Source organism: Manis javanica, chromosome 10, assembly GCF_040802235.1.
Source record: "Manis javanica isolate MJ-LG chromosome 10, MJ_LKY, whole genome shotgun sequence".
Classification (NCBI taxonomy): domain Eukaryota; kingdom Metazoa; phylum Chordata; class Mammalia; order Pholidota; family Manidae; genus Manis; species Manis javanica.
Genome location: NC_133165.1, coordinates 104,939,448 through 104,962,765, shown reverse-complemented (window position 1 = coordinate 104,962,765; position 23,318 = coordinate 104,939,448). Strand labels below are relative to the sequence as shown.

Genomic DNA, 23,318 nt, shown 5'->3' with positions numbered 1-23,318 from the left:
GATGGATCAGGCACAGTATAGCCATCTCTAGGTACCTAATGCTGTCAAGTAGGGACAGCTGGCTAGACTGTTCTAGAAGTATGGTCCCCATTCTATAGCTAACAGGATTTCCTGTGGCTCCACTGGGGCATTCATGTGGCATTTCTCATTTTACCTGGTTAAGAGTTATTTTAATTCGGGATTTATGAGGATATTCACATAGTTCTCCTAAGACAAGCATACATTTGTTAACTTACTTTAAATAAATTAACCTACTTATTTTGGGTAATTGTTACTCAGCAAGAATATTTACTCTAAAATACAAAATTAGAGGTGATTGATCCTCCATTTTCTTAATAAATATTTGCTTCAACCTAAACATCACCTGGAAAATGTAAAACATTAAAAAAAAGTGTGCGTGTGTATGCTTGTGTGTTAAGTAATATATGTCAAAGAGAAAAACAACACAGTTGTAATAAAGGAAATTTGTGTCAAAATAACATTTGAGGTGTGGGAATCTTTCAGTGCTTTGTGGTCTTGTTACTGATCCGTAAAATGGAAATAACTACTTCAGAAGGTCGTTGCAATGCTTAAGTAGACAAAGTGTTTATAAAATATAAGATGTCTAAGTTGTGAAAAGGTGTATTGCAATTAGTTCATAAATGATTTAAGAGGATATATTTGATGTTCCATGTGGAACAGTTTTCCTAATTTACATGGTTTTTTTTGTATGCTTTCTACTTAAAGCTCAAATTTGTGTTTCTGTTCTGAAAGTCAACACCCCTTATGTTAAAGCCTGTTCTGTTATTTTTACAGGTATGATGAGTATATTCTGAGTCCCAGGACGGTGGGAATTAGCCAGTGGATTACAGGCATGTTGTGGAAGTTGCTGGTGAAATCCCAGCCCTGCAGGCTGTGTTTGTTCAGAAAGATGCTTTCAGCAACAAAGTACAGACCGTTTTTAGCATGCTTCACCTGTACAACTGATAGGCAGTCAAACAGAGAAAATAGAAGTACAGTGGAAAAGCTCTGTAAATTTTCAGTGGATATCAGGAAAATTCGCAGATTAAAAGGATGGGTACTTTTGGAGAATGAAACCTTTGTTGAAGAAGTTGCAAATATTTTACAACAACTAGGTGCTGATGAGACCGCAGTAGCCAGTATTTTGGAACGCTGCCCAGAAGCAGTGGTCTGCAGTCCAACTGCTATTAACACCCAGAGAGAACTCTGGCAGTTGGTCTGCAAAAATGAGGACGAGTTGGTCAAGTTAATAGAACAGTTTCCAGAATCTTTCTTTACAGTTAAAGACCAGGAAAACCAGAAGCTGAACATTCAGTTCTTTCAAGAGATGGGACTCAAAAACGTGGTCATTAGCAGATTTTTGACAACAGCATCTAGTATTTTTCATAATCCTATTGAGAAGAATAAGCAAATGATAAGGATTCTTCAAGAGAGTTATCTAAATTTAGGTGGCTCCAAAGTCAACATGGAAGTGTGGCTACTAAAATTATTAAGCCAAAACCCATTTATTTTGTTAAATTCTTCTACAACTATAAAGAAAACACTAGAATTTCTCCAGGAGCAAGGTTTCACAAATTTTGAAATCCTCCAACTCCTGTCCAAACTCAAAGGATTTCTTTTTCAGCTTTCCCCAAAAAGTGTACAGAATAGTATTTCCTTCTCTAAAAATGCCTTTAAATGCACAGATCATGACCTGAAGCAACTAGTTTTGAAATGTCCTGCCCTTTTATATTATTCTGTTCCAGTTTTGGAAGAGAGAATTCAGGGATTATTGAAAGAAGGAATTTCTATGGCTCAGATAAAAGACATACCAATGGTTCTTGAATTAACGCCACAAATAGTACAGTACAGGATAAGGAAACTGAAATCCTTAGGCTATAGAGTAAAGGATGGACATCTGGCAAACCTAAATGGAACGAAAAAAGAGTTTGAAGCTAACTTTGGGAAAATTCAGGCCAAAAAAGGAAGGCCGTTATTTAACCCTGTGGCACCATTAAACGTTGAAGAGTAGTTTGCTGAGTGATGTGCCTTCTTTCCAGCAGCACAGAGTGAAACTGAGTGGCTGAGTAGCAAAGATTTAAGTGCTTCAGGTGTTTGTAGGCACCGGTAATTTTAAGAACCTACTTAGCTCCTGACTGTGTTTAAATTACCTCTAAGTAGATAATCTCTTAGCTCATTTGCTACATTTTAAAATATAAATTGCATTTATTTTAATTAAGTTGGTAATTTTGGCCTTAAGCTATTTCAAAAACTCCTGTACTATTAAATGGCACATGAGTGTGATGGAAGCAAGTCATGTCTAAGAAACTGACAAGTGCCTTCACTTAATTCAAAGTGTGGATACATTTTTATTCACACAGCCCTTTTCATCTGGATGCTGACCCACCTTCTTCCTCACCTTCAGCTCTGAAAGATCACTCTTCTGTGGTTTGGATTCTGTAGGTTAGCATCAAGTGAAACATTAGCATATTTCTCATGTTTTCTAGAGAAAGCTGATTGCATCTTTGAGAACTACATATTACTCATAATTAAAAAGAAGAATTAGATCTTGGTCAATTTATTTAAAATTGACCATTTTCTCTCTCATGAAACACTTTTAGGTGCGTTCATTACTTTACCCATTTTACAGATGAGGAAGCTGAAGCTTAGGCCACTCAGCTGCCCAGTTACAGAGCCCACATTTATTATGACTTCTGCTCAAACTTCATGAATAGAAAAAGGATTGCTTAGAGGTGGCACAGGAAAAGTCACCCCTACCTGTCATGCCAAAAAGTGAGTACCAACAACAAATTTAGGGATTTTTACGAAAAATTGTCTGTAAAATTAAATTTGAAATGATCTATATGCCTTTGAAGTAATTGCAGCTTTTTAGACAGCTTTCTGAAAATCCAGGTCTGCCTCTAAAAGGGTGTGTGATGGTACAATTTTAGTAGCAATTCAAGTTTCTATTTCTAAATCTTACTCCAAGGTAAACAATACTTAGTAAAAACTGGCTCACATTCAGTTGAGTTTGAATTTTGTAACTATGCAACCAGTTCATTCTGACACTCAAACATGTGGACTATATGTGCATGGCCTTCTCTTAAGTAATGAAAAAGTTATGAAAAGCACAGGCCATATTTTCACTCCATTTAGCAAATGCAAGGAACCCTCACTATTAAAGTCTGTCCAGTTCTAGTTAGAGTGAAAGACATCCCTGTGCAGTAACTACTAATGCCAGGCATGTTGTGCTTTACAACCGTGAGAATGGAGTACCACTGTTTCACAGATGAGGAGACTCAGGCACAGCTTAGAGTAAGCCAGAGTCAATGGGAATGTTTGCTCAAGGAGGACAGTGGCAGCCAAGTCCAGTTGGGGCAGGGTTCTCTGTTGGGGAGTGGCACAAGATACACCACAGGCCCATCTAAGAGGTGGGATCTCATTCCAAGTGTGATAGGAATGCCTTGGAGAGTTTAGTTGATGCTTGTTGTCCTGACGCGGTTATCAGTGGTGCACTCCCTCTTTGACTTTCACAAGTGTCTCAGTCTGGGATGTATTATACCTTACATGGTCACTTTGATACTCTATTTTTTTAGATACCTATTTTGAGATACCTACTTGATATCTGAGCAGGGATGTCCAACAGGCAAATGGCCAAGTCTGGAGGTGGGAAAAGTCAGAACAGGAGATAGGTATTCAGGGATCACCTGCGTATCTTTGGTATTTAAGCTGTGTGGCTAAATGATACTGCCTAGAAACAGAGATATATTTGTAGTAGTGGCTGGCCAAGCCTAGAAAGGGTTGACCAGAGAAAGGAGTCTGCCAAGAGGCGGCCATGGTCAGTAGTACTGAATGCCATAAAAAGGTCAACTAAGATACAAAGAAGTGACCGATGGATTTGGCAAAAAAGAAATCAGTTGGGCCTATCCAGAGTGATTCTGGTAGAATTAGTAAGAGGGCAACTGGAGTGGCTTGAGACATTAAGAGATGAAGAGGAGGCAGGGGCTCTAAAGTTTTTTGAGAAATTTTGCTGTGAAAGAAACAAAAATGTAGATTGTGAGATTCAGAGTAGTTTTTCTTTTTAAGAAAGAAAATGCTGGAACATGTTTATATGTGCTGATGGGTATGACCCAGGAGAGAAATGGATGAGTTGGAAAAACTGCAGGATTAACATCCTTGAGGAAGTGACGGTGGGCTGACTGGCTAAGAGCAGAGATCTGGTCCTGGTCCGGAGAGCACGGGAAGACAGCCGGGTTGACGTGCAGTGGGCAGAGGGAGAGGAAGGAGAGTTGCTTTCTGGCTGCCTCTTTACAGAGGAGACAGTAGCAAAGGGGAAGGGGAACAGGAGGGGTGTAAAGAGGAGGTATGAGACAGTCACTGAGAAGTCGGAAAGTGAATAGACAAGAGGTTATGTAAGAAAATTTGACAGTTGAGTGGCCATTACTTTAAAAACCGCCTCGTCAGTACAGTGCTCAGGCCCAGCCAGAGAACCAGAGGCAGTAATAGTTATATAATTTATAGTAAGACATTTGTAGCTAATTCTAACATGAAAAGATCAAATTTTCTAAGAAATCTACCTTTGTGGTCATTCAGTGTACTATTTTCCCTTACACCAAATCCAGTCCATTATTTTTTAAGTCCTTGAACCTCAGCCTTTTTCCATTCTTGCATTATTATTCAGATCTTCCTATGAATAAAATTTTAAATATTTTAAGGCAACAAAATAGCAAGGGGAGATATACTTAGATAAAACACTAGAGGTCAGATTTTATTTCCTCTGTGAAAAAAGGCTCTAATAATAAAATTAAATTTCCTTTAAACAATTTATGTATAATTATACCAAATTCATTTCTGTGACAAATGTGATAAGCTTCAAAATAAGTATGATCCCTGGACGACTTCTAGCGAGCTGAAGTTCAACAGCCTAGTTAATAAGTAAGCATACATGTGGCACTGAATGCTGACAGCAGAATGAAGGGCTAGTTAGTGGGTGGTCCCATTGTGTTTCTGGATTCAAGCTGTAGATGTTGACTTAAATCTAATTCAGAAGTGATACTGGAAATTCAACTAACCTTGAAAGTTAGCCTGTTCAGTATTTGTAAAAAGATTAAACATACTTCCTCCTCCTGAGCTAATGGACAGCACCTGACCAATAACTAGATGCCCAGTAAATGTAATTTTCTACCTTCCTTCAACTGGTTCCTATCTGTTTTGAGTCATTTCTGTCCAGTGAAGGTTCCTGGACCTAAGCTGGTTCCACAGCTAATGAGGACAGAGGGAGGTGCTCCCTACTTTGTCAGTTCCCAAATGTTACAGAACACAAAATCACCTGCACAGGTTAAACTGCAGTCTTGGGCCCCATCCTGCAGAGATTCAGCAAGTTGGGGTAAAACCTAGTAATATGTGTTTTTAATCTTAAATATCAGGTTGTTTAAAATACACTTAATGTCATTGTTGTGTTAGCATCAAAATACATACTGAGATGTTTTGTCATGTTCATGCATCAAAAAAATTTAAAAGCTGGCTTTAGTGCCTTCTGAACCTCTGTGTAACTAAAAATTTTATGACTACCCTGTTCTGTAATTTCCTTTATTTCCTTAGATCTTTATGAAACATTTCATCTTTTGCAGATCATAGTGCTTTATTAAGATTCATGTATTCTTTTCCCATTCCTTTAATACAAAAAAATTATTCAATCATCAGTTATTTTCATCTGACATTTCAGTAAGTACAGGATTCTGAATGTCAACATTATTAACCAGTAATTCAAGTGGGTCACACAAGTTTATCCTCATTGTGCCAAACACCCACTCAAAAGATAAGCTGAATAACAGATGCCTCCAGATGTATACAACAACCTTAGTTTCTTGACGTGAACTTTAAGGTTTAACAAGTCAAATTGCTAATCTACAAAAATAAACTGGAAAAGATACAAGTGTACAGCTGTACATATCAAATGGCAAGTTCATGTCAACCAGACCCTCTATAACTGCTCCTTTGTATAGTTTTTCTGCTATCATTGCAAAAGCCTCTCCTAAACAAAGTTATGTTTAGAGTTGAAAACAAATATAAGAAAAAATATACCAGATGGCTTTTCTATAGCAGAAATTAATTGCCACCATTTTTCCTCAAGTAATTTTAGACAACTAAGTTGAAAATAAATATATAAGGGTAGAGTAAGCTAAAGTTTATAGTTAGCAGTTTCAGGTGCAAAGCACAGCAGAGCCTATGACTACAGAAAAGTAAAATAGAAATACACTAGCAATGAAGCAGTTACTTCTTTCAAATTACAGGAAACAAGTTCTCCAATACCATTATTTAGATGATTTAGTGTTCATCTATTAACTCTGGAGTTGTTTTTTTAGTCCCCTTTCCTAATGGCATTTGACCAGCTATGTCAACAAATATACCTTAAATCATACGGCTTGAAATAAATATCCATTAATTTCCAATAAATTGAACTCCTTAAAAATTTTGCAGTTTTGTATACAGCAGAAAGGTTCAAGAACCTTTGTAGAACTGCTTAAATCTCTGCTGGTATCTATGAAAGCTTTTAACAGTGATGTTCTTATCCATTTGTTGATCCATATCATTAATGTAAAGCTCTTAGTTGTTTACAAACTAACATTTAAGCCTTGGGGGTTGGACTAATCTGAAGTTCTCAGGGATGCTATTTTGATCTATCACCTCCTTTTCTCCCCTCCCTCACACACACAAAAAAAGTGTGCAGGATGGGGTAAATTTCTAAACCTAAGTATAAAGAAAATAAGATTTTTCAGGCTTGGATTACAACCCTTTGTTAAGAGGAATCCAAATATATATATACCACTTTTTAAATCTGATGAGACAAAACGAAAAGATTAATTCCAGCTACGTCTTATTCTTTGAAAATGAATGAGACATGATGAGACATGTTAATAAGACACGACACACTCATGATGATCCATAATCAAAAACTTCAACTGCCCACCTTAAGTTGACTTCAGAAATGGTACAAAGTTTACAGCTGCTTTTAAAGGACTGCAAGTATTATTTTAAAAGCCAATAAACCACTGAAAGCACTTATATATATTTTACAATTAAAGCTAATCTATGGAGCCATTCCATTTAATTTAAAAGTCAATCCCCATGTATTTGTGGGGGTTACTCCTACTGTGTTTTTAAAAAGGCATACTGCTAACAATTGAAGCCATCCTAGAGATTAAACAGCTGTGAAGAATTCCTTTTATATCTTGGATGCTTTAAGTAATTCTCAAGACCTTAAAGTTATTTGTTGCTCCTTAATATGAAACTCTTCCATAGCTTCTGACTAGCAAAGAAATGTTTGTTAGGCACTGTGAGGTGTACCAATTATGGAGCATGAACCCAGACTGAAGTGTACAATTTGGTGATAACTGACGGTTAATAAAAAGTTAACAAGCACTATCTTCTCTGCTGAGAGCAATAAATGCCTTGACCCCACTACTCCTGAGATTCTTAAGAGGGAAAACTAATTTCACAAACAACTTTTAAAAGAATCCATCCATATATAATTCTAAGAACTGCACATATTTAGGATATTAGAAAAGATGTTTTCTAAGGCATCAATGATTAAATTAATATAATGCATATCTAACAACAGATGGTTAACACTCAGTATCATAAAACCATTTATCTTTTAAATTTCTCTAATTCCTGCTACTTTTAACAGCTTAAATAAGAAAAGAATGCTTCTTGGCCTAATCAAATATGGTTATAAAAAAAAACTAAGACATCTGAAACTATCAGGCACATCAAAGGTACAGTTTATATAGTTCAAGGTTCCCTTCTTAAGGGGCAGATGAGTTACCTGGCACATTATACATATGGAACTGTAAAGATCACCCACTAACTTCAACTTTCACATTTTTAGTTAAACTGAAGGACTTATAGTAAATATTCAAATATACCATATCTTCAGTTACAACTGAACGAGTATAACATTTTACCAGATAAAAAGCTGGAATCTAAGTATGAGAAACCTTCATACACTGTGCTAGTATTGGTCTCTTCTATTTCATGAAGGCCAGTCATCAATACTTTCAACACAGCAGTTTAGAAGATAAACGTTCATAACAGGTGACTTGGTTGTAGTCCATAATTTAGCAATTCAATGCCACTGGCATCATAATGCTGGGAGAGCACGTGTATCTCCGAATTCTAGTCAGATTTGTCTTTCTTCTTTCCTGTTAAGGGCACTTTGTTTACCACAGCAGACCCAACAGCTGTAACACCTCCGGCCACAGCAGACACGCCCCCTTTCACCAGCCCGATTCCCATGGAAGGCACAGTTGTAACAGCTGTTTTGGTCACTTCCAGACTCTTTCCACCAATCCAAGCCACACCACCAATGGTGGCACCGACAGCTCCCTTTGTAACACTGAAGATACCCCCAGTCACACGGGACAACATGCCTGGCTGCTGCTGTGGGTGATCTTTCATTGAACCTAATAATAATAAGAGAAAATATCATGAGAATGTCAAATACAGGCCTTTACAAGAGTAATACAAATCAGTAAGTAAGAAACCTAAGACATCGTAACAATCAGGAGGTTGCTTGATAAGGTCAGCCACATACATACAAATCTGATCGAGACACAAGAGCTCTTCCCTTAAGGCTTAGTTGTACGTGTTTTTAAAACATCTTTGTCCAATGCTAAGTTTCCATACCTCTAAGAAAAATGCTTTAAAGACTAGACAACTTTCATAAAACAGAATCCTATACTAGCTTCCTTCATTAGTTTTGTTGCTGTTAATTTAAAAAAATCTTTTTATGTCCTCACAGGAACATGAAAAAATAAAAAGATTAACATATTTAGCCTTCATTTCCTTGACAAAATTTAATCATTACTGAAACAACCTTCTTCATTTAAAGCAGTGGTTCTCCAGGTGTGGCCTGGGACCCAAGACCATTTCAGGGGTCTGCAGGGTAAAAGCTGCTTCAATAATACATGTCATTTGTCTTTTCACTTTCATTATGTCATGAGTCTTTAGCAGACTTTTCCAGGAGCTAAGTGTTGTGCAGTAACACAACAGACTAAACACAGAAGCAGCTATGAGAATCTAGCTGTCTTCTAATCCAAACATTAAGGAGATTTGCAAAAATTTAAAAATACAATGTCTTCCTGCTCACAATTTTTTTTGTTTTGGAAAATAGTTTATTTTCAAAAAATGTTAACCACATTATTATGTAATGGGTCTTTTGGGTTCTTGTGATGAATAAAATATTTCTCAATTTTTATTGTAAATACAGCAAACATCAACAAAGACACAAGCTCTTCAGAGTCCTCAATTTCTGAAAAACTGAAGAGCTTCCTGAGACCAACAAGTTTGAGAACCATTGACTTAGATATACATGGGTTTCTGCTCCATGTGCTCCTCAATAATGTAAAGAGCTAATGTTACATAAAAACTGGAAAATAACTCATCACTTAAAATAGTGTCACCTACATAAAATCACTTTTGTAGTATAGGGAATTTACAGCTATGGTTAATACTTGCACTGCCTCGGTCATTCTTACAGAAGACAGTCTGTTACCTAGTTTGTAAGAACTCTTCAAACTCTCCCAGAAAAGATAATGTTAACATGAAAAATTCAGATTTATTCATCATGAGTTTGTCCTCTTTGGTTGGTTTGTGTTTTTTGGCTTTCTAGTTTTTTTTTTATAGAGCTCTTCAAACCTGCATGTAACCTCAAAGTCAGGCATACTATGACCAGCAGGAAGATTTCATAAAAATTTGTGCCAGCCTCGAATGAACAAACACAGGTCTTTTCTTCTTCGTGATCTAATGATTTAGGTGGAAACAACACATAAACAGTGGTATTATTTTTCTAAACTTCTTGGAAAAACAGTTGGTAACTATAAGCCACTGAAAAGGAACAACTCACAAAGAAATGTAAATTCTCAGGTACATAGGTTCAAAGAGGACCCCCAAAGCTACTAAATCCTAGCAGAATATGGTTTATCAGAGAAGATAACATTGGGAAACTGACAATATTTGATGGCGAAAACAAGTCTGAAAATTGAGCTTTTTCTAATATACAAGGTGCAAATTTATCTTGAGATAATTTTCTTTTTACTGTTTGGAGGTTTTTCATCCTATCAAAAATAGGCAAATCTAACTGGTTAGTCAAAATAGCTCATAAAGCATAGCAATGGCTAAATTTGTAAAAACCAATCAAATTTTAAAATGAAACTTTGAGTAATAAAGCATAGTTAATATAAATTTCAAGACAGCTGAAAGATACAGATAAGCATCCAAATATATTAATTACAAAATTATGATGGAAAGGATTACATAATTGGTAATTCTTTTGTAATTAAGGTCACTAACACTAGAAAAAGCTGGAAAATTCTAATTTGAGGATGAAACAGGTAACTGCCTCATGCCGAATACCTCATTAGTATCCTGCTATGCCATATGTGGTGCACATACATTTAACGAAGATAATTTTTCTTAGTTAAATCAGATTTTTTAATGCTGTTGGGTCTCTTTAATTGTAGTGTGCTCTTAATTACTACCATATAAATCACTCTGTTTTGTAGACTACTTGTGTTTAGCAGGTTGTGATATAAAGACATTAACTGAGGCACATTCTCTTTCTTGATAATCATGTTCCTGGATAGCCTTTCTCTCTTTCCTGACTTCCTTCTCACAAAGCCCTTATGAACTTTCTCATTGAGCCCTAACTTTTCTGTTCAAAATTCCTGGGTTCTAGTCCTAAAGAATAAAGCAAGGAAAACAGCTGAGCTAATAATCTTCCAGGCTATTCCTCCACCAAACTATAAACTAAAACTAATCTGCTAGTTACCTTCACCTTATTTTGCGTTTTAACTATGAAATTTTGAAGCAGTTTCAATTTTTGTCTACCATCAAGAAATACGGGAAGAAAATTCTGGACAGTGGGTAACAGAAGTGGGAAGAAAACAATACCCGAAGAGTCACAAGTTCCAGGCGGGGCCTCTTCCCAGAGACATCCTAGTATGTTTGCTACTCCAGTAGGTCTGTCAGTCATTTCATTCCTTTCTCCAGTGTGATTCTCTTTCTTACCTATTATGACTGTCCTGTACAAACATACAGTTTTCTAAGGAGATCACTAGTTGGATTGTTAAAAATATTCTACACCAAAACCGTAAATAAAAAATTACTATAGTCATTTTCTGTATGTTATCAGGACATTCAGGTGTGCAGTTGGTATTTCCAAGTATTTTTTAAGTAAAGGTAAGAATAAAATGATACATTATGTCACAATTTTCAAAAAGAATTTACATTAAACACTCTAAAACCAAGAAAGAGCTGCCGATATAATGTAATAATAGGTTAATAACAAATCTCAAGTGCCTCTTGAATTCAGTTTTTGTATTCACAACATCTAAACAGTTCCTTCACACTCAACACGCAATCTTCACAAATAAAAGGGTACTCTTACTTTGTGAAATGGTCTTAAAAGAATACGAATAAAAGAAGAGTAGATATTACATAGTAAAACAATTACACTGTATCCCCACAGTATCTGTGCTTTCTTATTAGAGGCTAAAAGTTTATTTTCAATTGTTTTTGGAAAATACTTACAAGGTAAACAGGTTATGTAACTTTAAATTTAATAAAGACAGTAAGAACTTTAATTCATTAGGATATGTGTTTGCATTCTTATTACAGATGCATACTTACCTTCTGGTGGTTCATCACTAAGGTATGGTGGAATTTCTTGTTGATTTTTATCTGCCTGATTCATGATCTCCTAAAAACAATACACATTTCATTTTTACCTCAAAATGTGTTATCACATGCACAAGACTTAATCAACTTTATTCAGATAAACATTTTAAAACACCCATCACAAGACTACTTCACCATCTTGTTTCTTTACTACTTTGTGTTAACAAATACTTTTGTTACTGGTTAAGTGTTCTCCATTCTTGTCCCTGGGGAAACAAAGAATTCAAAGGCACAGACACAGTAGGGAAGCAGAGCATAAGTTTTATTTGAATACACTCCATGGGAGGATGGGCTGGGGTCCAGGTAGACAAAGGCCTCGATCCATTAGGCAAGAGGCCTCTATATTGCATTCCGGCTAGGAGGCGATTCTATGATTGACAAGGTGCAGTTATCTGATTGACAGGTCCAACTATCTAGCCATCCCTCTCAGTGTGCATGTCCTTTCCCATGATGAGGCATGTTTTGGGCAGTTCATAGTTTTGTTCAATTGCACCCACATAGGGATCAGGTTGGGACCAACGTGGCCTGGTCTCAAAAAGCAAAGAAGTTACCTCCCTGCAAAGCCGTTGTTGTCTTCACATGAGACTCCCCTATGTGGGCAGAGTTTGGGCAGTGTTTTCTTTGCCTCGAAACTTATCTTCCCCTTCCCTGGCTGCTCATGTCTATCTTTCTGCCTAACAGTATGATCTCACTTATATGTGAAATGTAAAATAGTTGAACTCCAACAGAGAGTAGATTGGTAGTTGCCAGGGATGAGGGGAGGGGAGTTGGGGAAATGAGGAGATACTGGTCAAAGGATACAAAGGATCTAATGTACAGCATAGTGACTATAGTTAACATTGTGATGTATACTTGAAAGTTGCTAAGAGAGTAGATCATAATGTTTTATGAGGTGAAGGATGTATTTAACCTTACTGTCAGAAACCTTTTGCAATACATTTTTGCATCAAACCATCACCTTGTACACCTTAAACTTACATAATGCTGTATGTCAATTACATCTCAATAAAGCTGGGGGGGAAGGATACTGTGAAAACTAACAATGTAAGTTAACAAACACTGAGAAGATACTATGGATCAGGTGTATGGGATGTAGCGGTGATCAATACAGACCAAAAAATCTCTGCCATCATGAACACCCTGTGCTGATGAGTGGGGGAAGACAATAATAAACAAAGAATATACCGTATGTCAGATGACGTGAAATGCTATGGGAAACAGGGATGGGGAGGCACAAGGTGTGATATTTTAAATAGGTTAGTCTGTGAAGGCCTCACTGTGGTGACATCACAAAGGAAGTACAGATAAAAAATATTTGGGTGAAGAGCCCTGAAGTGGGGACAAACTTCAAGAGCAGAGGTCTTGAGATGGGATCTTACCAAGAACCACAAGAACAGACAGAGAAGTGTGGCAAAGGCCAAGTCACAGAGCAGTGGGAAAGGATCAAAATGAAGTCTGGATCACATAGGCCATGAGGGCAATTAGCTTTTAACTCTGGGTGAGCTGGGGAGCCAGTGAAAGGCACTAAATAGAGGAGTGATGTGTTTGACTTACACTTTCAAAAGATCATTCTGGGTGTTGTGGGGAGAACAAGCAATAAAAGAGCAATAACAGAGGCAGAAAGACCTGTTAAGAGACTCAGCATGTCTTCAAGGTTCATACATATTATAGCATATATCAGAACAAAGTGGTTAATTTTAAGTGGCTGAAGGAATGTCAGGAAAGTTTCCCTTTCCTTTATGATTCCTTCTGCTTTTAAGCAGCAGATGATCAGATAAAAATTCACCGTTATTTCCTTCTATGTATCAGTAATCCATACAAAAAAATGTTGATGGTGAGTAAGGGGGGCAGAGGTAGTGTTTGTGAGAAATGGAGTTTTTTCAAAGATAATTTTAACTTCATGCAATTCAATCTGCAATGCTTTTAAAAGCTAAATCCTATCTAAGATGGAACACCACTGCACCCCATTGAGTCCAGCAGCACATACCATGTGCTTAAGTTATTTATATCTTCTAGTTGCTCTAGTGAAAACCCTGATTCAGGCCATATATCAAGAGTACCCAGTCTTACGTTGGTCTGGTGTTTTAATTTAGCACATCATCCCATACACATTTAAGATTTTAAGGGTAACGGTAGAGATTAGTAATCTCTGACAAAAAAAAGTATCAGCTGATGTGTTACTGGGAGGAGTTTGTAACTGATTTGTCTTAATTTTAAAACTCCCTAAAACCTGCAAGTAAAATTTATTTCCATTCATACTTACATTTCTTTAATTTATCATCCTGGTAAGAACATGAGAAATTATACGGCATAGTGTTTAAGGTTCTGGGATCAGAGTCTGGTTTGAATCCCAACTTGCCATAAACTGTGGGAGGACAAATGACTTCATCAGATCCTTACTGTTCAGGAAATTTTAAATAGACAGTAAAGATATTCTAGCCCCAACTCTAAAATGAGAATACTACTTAACAAATTCAAAACAAAACATGAAGAAATTCCTAACACAATATGTGTCCCTTCTGAGGAGTATGTAGTATGAAAATTCCTCTAGAACTCTTAGGATAATAAAAATTGTGGAAAAGCAGCAATATTTGGATTTTTTTTCTGAATCCCTAATTTGATCATGAGACACAAAGTTACCTCATCAAGGTATTTGTGCTAAAATCCTTAACTATCTGTAATGCCATCTGTACTTTTTGCTGACATGAACCATTCCCAACTTCTACATATGTGTCAAACTTTTAGTGATATTGCCTCTTTATAGGTATTATAACTTTATCACCAAGTGAGAAATATTTTTTATATTACCATCCTGCTTATTATAATCATTACAGGCAGACTGTTTCTCTTAAATTAGAAATTGTGAAGACAAACACACCCCTAATCTCCTAAAACTGTTAAATAATCTAGTAAAATTTATAAGTACACACTAGGAACAAGTAACAACTGATCGTAAAGGTGTCAAATGACCATTCTTAAATGCTACCCTTAAACAAAATTATTAAATTCTATGCAAACCTTCAGCCCTAAACTCCTGAATCATTAGTTCAACATATACTTCGGTCCCTACTATGTGCCAGGCACCATGTTAGGCTCTGAAGATTTCAGTGTGACTATGCATACACAGGACTACTCTAAATCAGAGTTTACAATTTAGTGGGGACACACTTTCCTATGAGCAATTTAGTTTCATTCAAAGACAAAAGAAAAAATATGCTCTGTAGGAACTCACAATGCATCTAAGTTTCTATTTAAAAACCTACTTTCCTAAGGAAGACAAAGAACAGAAAACAGCCTGTAGATCAGAACAAATAATTTATTTTATGTACATAAATCAGTTTTACCATTTGGCCCTGACGTGAACAAAACTATTAAGTACAAACTAAGGGTTGTTTTTTAAGGAAACTGAAATGCGACAGATTTTGTGTCCACATACTGCCATTCATCAGTAGTTATTTTAAGCATTTTAGGCTGGGGGGAAATAATTCTTGTCCTGTACAGCAGTATCATCGATATAACAGCTGGCAAATACACTGAGCAAGGACTAATAACGCTATTCCCTAGAGGGTGATTTATTCCAATAATAGAAATAAGTAAACAAAAGCCTCTTAGAAACATTTTTTTTTTGAGGAAAACAGATGAATCAATGTTGTTTGTGAATATCTTTAACATTTTATAGTTTTCATCAATAAGAAAAACAAAGTCTGAAAACAGTACACAAATTTGTCTATGGCTAAACACTCCTTTGTGTACCAAAGTTATATAGCATTAAGATGTCCTATAAAACCCTAACTACAAAATACAGTGCACAAGTTTATCTGCAGAGCACTTCAAGTACCTGTTATTAATGGTAAGGGCCAGTTTCCCTGTAAGAAATAGACAAATTCGCTAAATTCTTCCACATATTCTATACATAGGAACTTCCTCACATAGTCGCTCCCATGTTTTACATTCTTTGCCAAATAATTACAAGGAGTTTCAAAAATACATTAATAGAAAGCTTTAACACACATACAACAACAAGCAGTGTATATTAAAACACCAGCTTACTGTTCTTAGGCTTCTCTAGTTAACCAACTATCCTGAACAGGCTGCTTTTAAACATGGCCCCCACCCATTAAATCAACAGCAGAAAGACTACAAAAAATGCCCTGCACCTGGCAGGGAAGAAAAAGTTACATGCCAGTAAAAGTTTTAAGTGACCACCTAGTGACAAATAACAACCAAGAGTATCAAAATGAGAATTATTCTGTTGCCCTTAAATGAAATATTAAGCAGAATTACAATACCAGTACACGAGTCATCTTCACTAATTATACCCCATTAGTTCAACAGATTCTTGTGTCCCTATTATGTATCAGACATTGTGTTAGGCACTGAGGTTCCAGCCACAGCAAACATGTAAAGGACCTATCCTGAAGGTGTTTATACATAATATAGTGATCTACAGGAAGAAGCCAAACAGCAAATCCTCAAAGAAAGGTAATTTTCCTGGAGTTAAAACACACACACATACACAAGAACTACTTCAACTTTTCTAATGATGTTCATCGTTAGAATGTAGATGACGTTTTCTCTACATCGTTAAGATGATGGATGAATTTTTGCTGAACTGACTTGGGTACAGATGTTATACAACAACGACTAAAGAAATGAAAGTCGGGGGAAAAGTCAAAACAGGATGCATATGCGTTTATTAAAGGTTACTTCCCTCTTTCTTTAAAAAAAAGCATGAATGGACACATACACACACCCTTATACCTGTTGATGCGTTATCAATATTCCTGCTTAAGAGCACTCACGCCAGTGGAATGTCTAAAGGTTAAACAATATCATACAGCAAATAATCACAGATAGTATTTTCATTTGGAATTAACGCAAGTGTTCATAAGGGCATAATAAATCAAATAAAAACTCTCCTTTCTCTAGGTGTTCCGAAACCTTTCCCAGCAGTCCCTTCTTCCCCCACTGATCTCTCTAGGCACTAGCAAGTCTTTTTTTTTTTCTTTAGCAGAGGGAGTGACGTGGCAGCGGAGGAAGAAAGTGACCCTGGAGAAGCCGTGGCTAGAGCTGGGCAGCACCACCTCCCTCCGCTCCACGTTGTACACCCAGCACACTCCCCACTCCGGTAAGGTTCCAGAATCTCTGTCTGACATAGAAGACGCGGCCTGTTTCATGAGAAGGGATCTGACGAAGTGGGAGCTTAGGGACCAGTCTTGAAGCTGCGTGTGCATTAGCAGGCACGGTTTTAATTTAAACTCGGAGACAAAGATGGCACTGATGGGTGCTCCAGCGGTCCCCTTTCACCTCCTGGCCCTGCCGGAGCGCCTCTCCATTCCCACAATTTCAGTTTTAGGTTAGGCGTTGAGAGTACGGCTTCCTACCTGGAAAGAGCACTGAGAATGTCTACTGGGGACCAAGGCTTGTGTGCCTGAACACAAGAACGTGGGTTATCAACAGGTCAGCTGTCAGTGGGGCGGGGAAGCCCAGCACACGGTCCCTCAGCTGCATCCCCCTCCTCTCCCACGCTGCCCACGCCTCTCACCCCCAGTCTTCCGGCCTGATACCCAGAGCAACTAAGACATCAGGCGGAGGCTCCCAAGGGGAGTCCCCACTCTCGAACCACGGCGGGGGAGTCAGGGACACGTAAAGAGAAATAACCCCACCACCAAACCTCCACCGGCTCCAAACACCGTCCCGCCCCTCCCCCTTGCCCGCTCAGATTCCCCAAAAGGGCCCCCTCGGGGCAGCCAGGCCCACGGAAAGGGGCAGCGAGGTACAGCGAAGCTAACGGAAGAAGGAGACACAGAGAAGGGCAGGAAGCCGGGAGGGCGCCCCCCGCCCTCTCAGCCCGCCTTACCGCGGAGTCGGAGGCCGGCGCCTGCAGCCGGGGCCGGGCAGCGCCGAGGAGGGCCGAGGTGGCCTGAACGGCTGGCACAAACCCCGGGCAATTGCGGGCTCCGGTGGCGCCTCTTCAAGCTGAGGATCCAGAAAGCTCCGCAGGCTACGGAGGATGCAGCGGCCTCTGGCTGCGGACGTGGCGCCGGACGCGACCCGCCCCCTCCGCCGCTGCCGCCGCCGCCGCCGCCGCTGCCGCCTCCTCCAGCGGCTCGGGTCTAGACGCGCACGCGCAGTAGGGCCCCTCCTACGCCCACCCGGCACGCGCCCAGCCGTTTCTCGAAATGCCCAGCACTCCCAGCATGCGGTCGCGCAACGTGCGCACGCGCGACGACCCCCTCCCAAGGCCTGCTCTAGTCCCTCCGGCTGGTGGGCGCCTCGGCCGGAACCCCAGGCCGGCGGGTGCGACACCTCCTCCTGGGCCTCCCGCCCCTTTCCTCCTCCGTCCAATCAGATCCGGCGAGGGGCGCGGAGCCCTGGGAACCGCGGGAAGTCCTGGGTGGCGGCCCTTAGGCACCAGGCCGCATCCGCGCGCTCGCCGGAGCCTCGCGACAGCTGAGTAACGGTCGCTCGGAATTCAGAACCTTCGGCCGGCGGAAGGTGGGACTGTCGCCAATTTCACCGGCTCCCTGTTCGCCCAGGGTCCCCGCAGCCTTCTTCCTTTACTTCCTTTCAGGGGAGGGACGAGCTGGGCCTCATCTCAGCGCTTCACTTTGGGGCTCTGTACACGCCTTTACTGCCCAGGCGACAGGGTGACGAGAGGCACTTTGCTATCGTTATCATTATTACTTTAAATCTGACCTGCCCTGAAAAATTTAGTTTCTTGACATTAAGAACCCCCCCCCTCGCCCCCCTTCCCCCCCGCCGGTCTGTGGTGAAAGCCCAGCGCTTACTGCGGTGTGGCCGGCTCGCCAGGCACCTGAAATTTGCTCAAGAGAGGGTGTTGGGAGGGCAAGAAGTGAATTGAAAGGTAGGAAATCTGGCCTTGAGGCCCTCCCTCGTCACCTGCTGACTAGCACGTGGCCTCTTCGGGTCCCCACCACGGCAGACGCTCTGCCTGCATCCTGGAAGGCGTTGAGAGTGTAGCTATAAGGATATTTCTGGACCTAAGCTCTGTGTGACTCGAGACATCCCACTCACTCTGAGACATTCGATGTGACGGTGCATGCTTAACACGGTGGGGTAGTTCAAAAAGTAAAGGCCAGGAAGAATCAAGTTGCAATACATAAAAGCAACAGATAATTTAGAGGCTGATCGTACATTGAAGCTGAAAGGGATCCCAATCCAACCTTCTATCTATGGCATGAATCTACTTTGTAACATAAGCACAATAAGCGTTTTCGTTACCGAGTTGTCAACCACTCAGTGTTTCTATCACTTGTAAGGTCTACACGTTTTCCTATGTTTCTCTTTTTATGAATGTAATGCATTATCCTGGCATTTCAAAATAAGCTGGACAGTTAACAACTTTATATAGATTACCACCCAGTGTAAATTATTTTGCCTTCCTAGCTTCACTTTTTTACTCTTATTTTCCTGGCACACTTAGCTGGAGTGTTCTTGGTTTCCTTTCTCTTCCCCAATATTTTTCTTAACCTTTTCTGTGATACAATAAGATTTATTTGATACAGGTTTTTAGCATGTATCATCTCATTTCTCCCAAGGATTCAGTGAGGCAAATACCATTATTATTCCCATATTCATATAAGGAGACTGAGGCATAGAGAAGTTAGATAATTTACCCAAAGGCCCAGCTAGTGAAGAGAAGACCCTGGCATCAAACACATTTTTTTCTGATTCCAGAGCCTAAGTTCTTCATTACTGTATTCTAAGAAAAAGAAAAGCAGTCCCTGACATCAAGTAGCTGGCCTGGTGCTATCAGCAAGATCTTGGTGTTGCTAGGAGCTGGCTAGACCTGGGTGTCTCCTATTGAGTATAAACAGTTTTCAGAGAACATTAATATCAGAAAAGACTATCCCATGACCATGATGGATTAGGGCAAAAATAAAGACTACTGCATAATCATGTCTAAACACAGACAAAAACATGAACCTTATCCAAGCCACCAAATGGAATACACAAACTGAAATTATCAAACTCATCCCAGTGGCTGTTTCTTCTTTACCAGTTACAGTTTGGCCTCATTCTAGTCTCCCCTCTTTCTACATAAGATTAAGATATCCATCATAGAATAACCCCTACTTCCTGACAGCAGCCAGTTTGGAGCAAAGACCCCCAAATCACCTAACACCCAAATCTTAATATAAGTTCTTTCTAACACCCTCTTACTGAGATGGCTAACAGTTTCCCATAGTTTATATTCTCCCGTGAGAGTAATAAACTCAACTTGTTGAACCACAGGTGTGTTTCTGGTGATCTGTAGCTAAAAAGCATTGATAATTCATTCTGGACTGTCGTATACCATGCATGTCTGTGGAGTGGAAAGCATACCACTTAGGCATTTCTTACTAGTTAAAGAAACAGAACTGCCCTCCCATCTCCAGCCAAAGTTAGAGGGTACCTTCCCTTTTGTAAATTCTGTATATAGTGTCTGCTAAATAGTATCTTCGCAAAAGATAGTGAAAAGAAACAAATGATCTGGAATAATTGAACATCGTTTTGCAAGGAAAGAAAAACTTCGACCTATCAGTGCATATGAAATGTCAATGCATGCACCACATGTAAAATAGCTGAAAATCATAAATCTAAATGTGAAATTATGAAACTTTTCCAAGAAAACAAAAGAGAAAATCTTTGTGACCTTGGGTTAGGCAAAAGAAATTCTTAGATACAACACCCAAAGCAAAATCCATATAAGAAAAAAATTGTTTTAATTTATAAAAACTTTGCTCTTTGGAATGACACTTAAGAAAATGAAAGGACAAGCTACAGACTTGGAGAAAGTATTTGCAAAACACATATCTAAGAAATGACTATCCAGAATATATGAAGAACTCCTACAACACAATAAGAAGACAAATCAATTTTTACAACAATGGCGTAATTGAATTGTCACCATAGAAGATAAATGGATGGCACAAGAAATGACATCATTTGTCATTAGGGAAGTGCAAATCAAAGCCACAATGAAATAGCACTTCTTGGTTGAAATAAAAATAATTCCAAATGTTGTCAAAGATGTGGAACAACTAGAACTTCTAGACAATGTTGGTGGGAATAAAGAATGGTAGAGATACGGGAAAACAGTTTCTTATGAAGTCAAATATACACAACATATGATATAGCAGTCCCACTCCTAGATATTTACCCAAGAGAAATGAAAACATGTTCACACAAAAACCTAGACACTTTTTATCATAACCCAAAACTGGAAACAGTGTAAGTGCTCTTTAATAGGTGAATGGATAAACAAATAGTGGTACATAGATACACTGAAATCTCTGCAATAAGAGGAACAAAATACCAATATAACACAAATGAATCTCAAATGCATTATTCTAAGTGAAAGATGGAATCTCCAAAGTCGACATACTAATGCTTCCATGTATATGACATTTTGGAAAATCCAAAACTAGGGAAAGAAAACAGGAGTTGGGAAGGGTTGACTACAAATGAGCTTGAGGGAATTCTGGAAGGTGATAGAACTGTTCTATATTCTGATTAGGATGTAAGTTTCACAGTGTATGTAAGCCCAGAACTATACCCTTTTAAAACTCAGAACCATACCCTAAGAAGAGCAAATTTATTCTCTGTAAATGGTATCTCAGTAAGCCTGACTTAAAGAAGATGTTGAAAAGAAGTTGGGATGAAATTAGGTCACCAGGCACCATCAGTATGAAGACAATAACAGTGTACCTGATACTAAACTCTAAATTAAAAAAAAATTATCAGTGGATAATCCTTATATGGAAGGACTCCTTCCTTCTTGTACAGTAGTGGAGTTCATAGTACATTGAAATGTTTTGTACAAATGGGAACTACTTGATTTATAGTGGAGTAATTTGAAGTTAAAATCACTGCCAACTGATGATCAATCACAGTTGAAGATAAAGTATCTCAAACAATCAGAACTGTAGGGAAATATAATTGGATTCCAAAAACTCTAATTTACAGTTTTTCAGGAACATGTTTATTGAACAAATGAAGTTCCTGATGCTGTACTATGGAGATAAGGGCATTTGAGAGCAGAAAGTAGCCAACAGAGGTCAAGTGTGGTGATCAAGCGGGCAAAAACAGAATAAACTGAGCATCTTTAAACTCAGGTTGTATTACTAAAATTACTATGAAATGGCTGCTCTCCTTTAGGGAAAGGAAATGAAGATGAGAGAATGATTTAAAATGTGCAAGTACATTTTGTAACCTCTTTAATGTGATTTAGAGACCTAGCAGATAGAACTGGATAAATTCAAGATTAATTTCACAGTTCATGCTAATAGTGCTGCTGTTAAAAGTCCCCAATATAATAAGTACCACAGTAGACAAAGTTCTCTCTGGCTAGTGGAGACAGACACTAGCCAGACACTAGTGGACCTCACCCTCCAGTGCCTAGCAGGCCTGCTTTGCTGGACTTCCTAATTTCTCATTTAGCCAGTGGCAGTGGTGGTCAGAATCTTCATTCTGCTTAAGTGCTCCAGGCTCCTCCTAAGAGACCTTTACAGAAAACTGCATATTACCTGGAAATCTTCCCATTTCACTTACAGAATTTGTTCTCTCTCATAGTTCCCTGGGTAGTATGAAACTTCATCAGCTATTACAGAGCTGTCTGCTTAAAGAGTCTCAGTGAGCCAGGTTGGTTTATTTACCAACTCTTCCAGCATCAGTACCTACTGTTTTGTTTCTTTTCCTGAGTTTTCTTGACTTAGGAACTCTGTCAAAGTAACTTTCCTGAATAAGTGAAACTTTGGGTCAGGAATTTCATACCTGGTGTGTTTTGGGGGGTTAGCCAGTTGTACTGTCAGGTCTTTCATAAAGTCATCTTTCATTTGTTTATTTCCAATTAGGGACATCAGATCGCCAGACTTCCCTAGCATCTCTTCCTTCTGTTCAGCCACGGTGAAGGATAAAGAAAAACTCCATCTGACTTACTCCCCATTTTTTAGCCCTGAGGTCAAGTTCCTCTTTGGCATTAGTAAAGTCTCTTCCCAGCTCTGCAGTTTTCTCCAAGCTCCTAACCTATACCTGGGGCAGAGATTCTGTCATTGTTGAAAGATTCTCTCTTATTCCTCTGGCCATTGCTAAGTTTGGTCTCCTTTTCTTCTTCCACCATTGAAGGTTTGTCTGGCTCATCTCTCCTCATGACTTAGAATTTTCTCAAGCCCAGTGTTGTCTGCACTTCTTGCGTTGCCTCTCTTAACTCCTCTATGGTCAGAAGAGACAATGCAGGCTACAGTGTATGCACTGAAGGTGATGTTCCCTCTAAAAAGGAGAATGTCAATTATGAAAGGTAAATAGCCAATTTTAATAAAATTTGTGGTTGGGTTAAAATAATGTGGGTGCTTTAATAGACTACAATTATGTTGTGATCCTAGTGAGGAACCATTTTATAGTAGGAAATTAGTTTATAGAAAGAGGTCATTTTGTTGTAAGAAAGAGAAGTCCCCTTGAGCTAGAGTCAAAAATGAGGTGGAATTGGGAAGATGACTGTATAGACATCTCAAGGACACTGAAGGCAACCAGACCTCATGACAGTCTATAACCATGAACTGGTAGGCTCTCCATGATCAAGGAAGTTACCCTCTGCT

At 38.9% G+C, this 23,318-nt stretch overlaps 2 protein-coding genes across 9 annotated transcripts in view; one reads left to right on the top strand and one right to left on the bottom strand.

Annotated features, from left to right (window-relative positions):
• The window catches only part of MTERF2 (mitochondrial transcription termination factor 2), an 85,723-nt gene that overhangs the window by 7,879 nt on the left and 54,526 nt on the right, over positions 1-23,318 (top strand). For 2 of the 8 annotated variants that reach the window (XR_012121566.1, XR_012121565.1), the window contains 5 exons: positions 796-851; positions 2,630-2,772; positions 9,251-10,980; positions 11,659-11,692; positions 16,730-17,622. Coding sequence is in view for 5 of the 8 variants with exons in the window: in XM_037007090.2 (XP_036862985.1) it covers positions 854-2,011 (1,158 nt within the window). In the remaining 3 variants the exon portion in view is untranslated. Of the gene's footprint in view, positions 1-795; positions 5,504-9,250; positions 10,981-11,658; positions 11,693-16,729; positions 17,623-23,318 lie in introns of those variants that run through there. The other 6 variants (XM_037007096.2, XM_037007092.2, XR_012121564.1 and 3 more) reach the window with 5 other exon arrangements.
• On the bottom strand, positions 7,741-17,717 carry TMEM263 (transmembrane protein 263). The gene is made up of 3 exons (XM_017665472.3): positions 17,579-17,717; positions 11,671-11,740; positions 7,741-8,444 (listed from the first exon to the last, which is right to left on the bottom strand). Exons 2-3 carry the CDS (start codon positions 11,732-11,734, stop codon positions 8,158-8,160), a joined length of 351 nt encoding a protein of 116 aa, XP_017520961.1. The 5' UTR covers positions 11,735-11,740; positions 17,579-17,717; the 3' UTR covers positions 7,741-8,157.

Bases quoted from the DNA above. Each gene is read 5' to 3' on its own strand.
- TMEM263 (XM_017665472.3), bottom strand. From the start codon at position 11,734: ATGAATCAGGCAGATAAAAATCAACAAGAAATTCCACCATACCTTAGT. The intron at 8,445-11,670 runs GTAAGTATGCAT...TATTATTATTAG, and splicing joins TAGTGATGAACCACCAGAAG to GTTCAATGAAAGATCACCCA.